The 6,000-nt window shown below is 38.0% G+C and overlaps 1 protein-coding gene across 1 annotated transcript in view; it reads left to right on the top strand.

Moving 5' to 3' along the window:
- The window catches only part of BMPER (BMP binding endothelial regulator), a 260,754-nt gene that overhangs the window by 148,118 nt on the left and 106,636 nt on the right, over positions 1-6,000 (top strand). The window contains exon 8 of the mRNA XM_017889844.1: positions 4,234-4,343. Coding sequence (XP_017745333.1) covers positions 4,234-4,343 — 110 coding nt within the window. The remainder of the gene's footprint in view (positions 1-4,233; positions 4,344-6,000) is intronic.

The following is a 6,000-nucleotide window of genomic DNA, read 5'->3' as shown; positions in this document are numbered from 1 at the left end:
TCCTTCTTCCTTCCTTCCTTCCTTCCTTCCTTTCTCTCTCTCTCTCTCTGTCTCTCTCTCTTTCTTTTTTCTTTCTCTCTCTCTTTTTCTTTCTTTCTTTCTTTCTTTCTTTCTTTCTTTCTTTCTTTCTTTCTTTCTTTCTTTCTTTTCCTTTCTTTTCCTTCCTTCCTTCCTTCCTTTTATTTCTCTTTCTATCATTTTGTCTTTTTAGATGCATATCCCCTCAAATCTGTTTACATCCTGTGATGCCATTGAGTCAAGGCTTGGAGAGCAGATTTCACTGAGGGTTTGCAGGCAATAAGAGTGATTATTTTACACAGAAGCATAGTGAACAACATAATATGGGATATTAAGCACTCTTGTTCTTAAAAGGTCTTGATTGTTTTGCCTTCAGGACAATTTTACTGATGGTTTCTTCTATTTGAGCTCCTGTCACTTAATGCCCATGCCTTTTCCTTGAATCCTCTCTCCTTCCTTTCAGAGTTTACTGTCTTCAACTCTGAAACAACCTGTTGATTTATTTTTCTCATTCCCAAGTTAGCACAGTCATACCATGAATTCTATTTTTTATGACCAAGTTGACAAATAAAAGTATTTTGTTAAACTAAGAGTTTTCTCCTCTTTGATGGCTTCTGCTGCTAACTTCATCTAACAATGCTTGCCTTCCTGCTACGCACACACAAACACACATGCACACATACACCTGCTACATACATGTACACACATACACACACACATGTTTAAAGTAAATGTGAAACAGAAAAGCAAAGGAGAATTGCTTAGATGCGCCTGATTAAAGACATCTTCACTTCTATGTGTTCTGTTTGGGTTGCCAGTGTGTATTAGTGTCCCTGGAATAGGGTTAGCCAGTTCAGTGGACACAAATCATCATGCTGTGGGCCATGGTGGAAGCAGTAGCCACTTAAGCAGGAAAGCCATGACAAAGGGGGTGGCATTTGGGTCTGGCTCCAAAGATAAGTAAGCTTGATTAATGCTTTGAAGCTGGTACTGTGGATATACTGTGTCAGTTCAGAAGCTTCTCATATGAGCAACAGCTATTGTATTGAATGCAGTTTTTTCTGTTCATTTATGGTTATAAGACATACTACAAAAGGAACAGTAAGTTTTGAGAAACTTGAAAATCATAACTCTTCCAAATGAGATCTTTTTTGGTTGGGCTGGACCCCAGTGGAATGACATGGAAATGTCTGAAGTCAGGCTGTACACAAAGTCTGAACCACTCCCTTGAATGTTTTATCTTATGTTGGACCATGATGACTTTGGGATTAAGGTAAGATTTTATGCTCTTTGAAGGTAAAAACCAACATCCCCACACAGCAAGATACAAAGACAAAAAAGCAAACACTAGGATGCTTTCTAGATGCTGAAATTTTAGTCTAATTAGACTTTAGATGATTGGGTGCTGTTTTGCTCTTAAATTTTCCCTTAGGCAGGGTTAACATGATATACCTCTGCCTTTGCAACATTCCTTTCCTTGTTTTCCTCATTCTCAATGGAGAGTCTCAGCACAGGAAAATATACACAGAGGAGCACCCAGTGCACTCTCACTGACACAGTCCAGGTTCATATTTGAATTATATCACCTCTAATAATCATAATACATACCATCTGCCATTTATTCAGAATGTGTAATGAACATCAGACATTGCTTCAAGAGCTTTGTATTTACAATTTTAGGTAAAATTTTCATTTTAGTGAGAAAGAATTGAAGTGATTGGTCACATTTGTTCAGGGGGATAAGCACATTGAAGAGTCTGTTTGTCAATCAATCAATAAATCAATTGATCAATAGACCCATCCAGCCATTCCTCCACCTGTGGAACAATATTGACTGCTATAGTGATAGCATAGGCAACAGGCTATGGGAATGCAGAAAGGGGTCATTAACTCTAAGAGGTAGAAGGGCCTCTGCAGAAACAATGTCGAGCTCAGTCATGATGAAGGTGCATTTTGATTGGTGAAGGATGAAGCTTCTACACAGAACTCTGTATCTATTTATTTATCTTCTGCCTCTTGCCAACAAGGATTTAAGACCACTTACAAAATACATGAAGCACATGGAGATAAAGGATAGTAAAAAGGCAAACCAGATTATCACAATTAAAAAAATTACTCAACTGAAGCAGAGATATTTTAAATTATTAAAGGACAGAAATACATCTCTGATTGATTGATTGAAAGGATGATAATGTTTAAAGCAGTGAAAAATGGCTTCACCATCATTTTTATAGTAAATACAAAAAATAACTGCTCAGTCATATTTCTTATTATAATGTCCTAAAACCAAGGTGCGATTAGACAGAAGTGATTATAATGGGATGGGCAATATCTATGTGATCCAGGCTGTGTGCAGCTTTCTGATGCTTCAGGGTAAACTTATTTGGGTTCCTTAGAGGAATATTTAGGGAAAGAATGAATTTTTTTTTTTTTATTTTGCAGATAATCCTTTAATTTACTACGTCAGTTCTTAGGAAGTTCAAGAGACTCAAGACCTGGGTGTGCACATAATACCTGTGTTAGTTGGGGAATTAACAATCATCATGCTAAATCGTACCTAGCCATGAAAGAGTTTTTGGTTGTATGCTTCAATATTAACACCATAGTAAGAGGTAGTGACATGGCAATGTGATATTGATGATGCCATTTTATGAGTGAAGTCAGTGAGGCCTGGAGAAATCATACTCAGTGGTCACGAGGGAGTCCATATGTAGGATCCAAATTATGACTCACTTCCACCTTTTGAGGGCCAACAAGTTTACTCATGGTGGCGAGAACCAAACTAATGATTTAGTTCAGCATCTATATTGTATCCTGGCCTTGAGGTTGGCTATGATAGGAAGAGAGCATGTTTTTCTTGACTCCTACTAACAGTTATTCCAACAATTCTAATTCTGGGAACAGCATTTAGTATGTTTAGGTATTTTGAGCATTTCACTGGGCCTACTGATAAACAGAAATTGCTATTAATCTTTTTACAAGAAGAAAGAGTGGTATGAATAGAAATTTGATCAGTGAACACGAATTAACTTAGTCTTTAATTAAAGTAACATTGCAGAGATGTTTTGATGTGCTTCAAGGAGTAGAAACTCAAATACTAAAAGAAAGGAGGAAATTAGGTTGTACTCTTTATTTGGGATTGCTGTTTTGGTCCTTTTATTCACCAATCCAGTCTTCACATCAGGGAAAACCAAGCCAGTTCTACAGAGATACTATGCCTATGAAAGGCTGGACACTCGACATGTGCCTCTGTGTGCCCTTTGAGTTAGCTTCACCCTTTATTCCTTTATGTAATTTCATGACTAAGGTGCTATCTTAGTCTGTTTAGTCTAATAAAATACTATAAACTCTGTAGCTTGTAAACAACAGAAATTTATTTCTCACAGTCTTGGAGTCTGGGAAGTCCAAGAACAAGGTGCTAGCAGATTTGTTCTTTGGCTCATAGATGGTGTCTTCTTACTTTGCTGTCACGTGATGGTAAGGGTTCTCTCTGGAGCCTCTTTCATAAGGGCACTAATCTAATTCATGAGAGCTTTGCTCTCATGACCTAATCACCTTTCAAAAACCCCACCTCCTAATACCATTACACTGGTGATTTGAATTTACCACATGAATTTTTTGGAGACACAAATGTTCAAACCATAGCAAACATTATTTCATTAGTTCTTTTTGCTCATTTGAGACCTTCTTGAAATATCTTGATTCCTCCTACCTCCACCCATCTCCCCTACTGCCCATACCCAATTTTTAGACTATTTTACTCATTCTTTAAGAAGGTCCTCAGGCATTATATCTTCCAAGAATTCTTCTCTGATCTCCCAATTCCTTCAGTTTCTAGACCGTCTTCTTTCCAGAACTTACCTTACTGTTGTTTTGAAACAGCCTTTGATGAGTGTGCCTTTTCGCTAGACAGTGAGCTTCATGAGGGGAGCTCATGTCTTAGTGATTTTGTTTCACTGTGATGAACACATTATAGATTTGTTGAACTTACAAGCTTCATTGTGGAATCAAACTCTTTTTTAACAAACTTTATCCAAACTAATGATTTCTGGCAATCCTTTAGGCATGTCTGACCCAAGGCTCTATTTTTGTGCTCCAGACTTACCTTACCTGGTCTTATGAGAATGTGTAATGAACCTGTGATGAAATCGCTGATGACAAAATGGGACATCCCTGATTCTGTCTCACTTACACTGTGCTTCTGTTTCTCTCTAGGTCAGAGGAAAGTGTTTGACCTCCCTTTTGGGAGCTGCCTCTTTCGAAGTGATGTTTATGACAATGGATCCTCATTTCTGTATGATAACTGCACAGCTTGCACCTGCAGGGTAAGGCAGCTCTGAGAGACTGTGGTCCAGCAATGATAGGGTTTGGGTTTCAGTGTTAGCATCACAGCCACAACCAAAGCCAACGGTGTGTTATTTATTGGGAGGAAGCATTAATGATGCCATTTTACAAGGAAAATAATACTCAAGGTCACCAAGAATTTACACATAGCGCTCAAACTGTAGTTCAATCATTTTCTAAGGACCAAGAAGTTAGCTCCTTGTAGTGAGACTCAGGCTCTGAGAGCCTGTTCTGAGGATTTTCTAAAATCAGACAAACACATATGGCAGTGCCCTCTGGCTCTGCTCTAATTATCCAAGATGAATTCTCTAACACACCTGGCAATAAAAATTGCTTGTAATCACATTCAAGAGAAGAGAAAGGCATGGAATTACAGTTCATCCCAAAGATAAACCTGGCAGTTTAGGAAGAGAGTATTTATGTATTGTTTATTGTATCATGTCTTATTCGAAGCTTTGCTATTTTTTCTCAAAAGGCAACCAGAAGTCTAATTACTGCTAAATAAACAATTCCACAGTTTCAGAATTTTAAAGGAACACACATCACATATTCATAGACTATACTTATGCAGTCATTTATTTTGGAAACCAGGAAGAAATACATTTATCAGGGAGGACTTTAGGATTATTCATTAGTGAGTTACTGAATCACATCTGTCTGACAAGTTTAGCATACACTTTGGTGGTGATGGTTGTTGTTGTTGTTTGTTTTTAATAGTTAAAGGTCTGGAGAGGGAAAGAAGGGAGCTCTACTCAATGTCAGCTATGAGTCAATAGCTGGAATTATAGCTCAGTAGTTCTTGATTACATGCTTTGTTCAGTAGCATGCACCACTTCAGGGGGTGGTTGGGTAAGGGCTGAACTGTCCATTCCACTGAACCCTGAACATGAGTAATTCCTGAGCCTGAGAATACCTTACTGAAGCTTTTTCCTCCTCCCATGGTTTGTGTTATCCTATGCTAACCATATAGCAGCCCCTTCTTGCCTTGGCCTTCATTCTCAGGATTTCTCCTCTCCACTAAGAATTTCACAGGAGATAGCTTCCTCTTGGGGATACTGAGCCTTTGATGAAACATATCACATTCTCAATTCTCTTGCTCACAGGAAAGCAAGGCATCCCATGAATGGGAGTTAGTTATACTTGCAGTGCTTTGGGTTCATGGGTTCCGTGAGAGATGATTAGGTAATACGTCTCAGTGCTTAGCAGGAAGTGTAATTAATACTCTTCCTCCAAAAGGATGTTTCACTAGAGTATGAATTCACAGTCATCTTGGGGATATTAAATGCTTGAAAAATCAAGCTGCAATCATTTTGAGTAATCAGTATTATTTTCTGTCTGCTTTGAGCTTTCTTTTCTAGTATCCCTATCCAGTGTTTCTTATGATTTCCATGGCAGGTGCAGGAACCTGTTGAATATGATTTAATACAGTTGGCTCTTCGACAGTGTGGGGGTCGGGGTATTGATTCCCTGTACTGTTGAAAATCCATATCTAATTTTTGACTCCTTAAAGACTTAACTAATAGCCTACTGTTGACTGAAAGCCTTACCAATCATATAAACAGTCAATTAACACATATTTTGTATGTTCTATGTATTAAATACTGTATTCTTATAATGAAGTAAGCTAGAGAAAAGAAA

Source organism: Rhinopithecus bieti, unplaced genomic scaffold, assembly GCF_001698545.2.
Source record: "Rhinopithecus bieti isolate Rb0 unplaced genomic scaffold, ASM169854v2 scaffold_19617, whole genome shotgun sequence".
NCBI classification, from domain to species: domain Eukaryota; kingdom Metazoa; phylum Chordata; class Mammalia; order Primates; family Cercopithecidae; genus Rhinopithecus; species Rhinopithecus bieti.
Note: the sequence above shows the minus strand (reverse complement) of the source record. Positions and strands in the feature narration are given on the sequence as shown.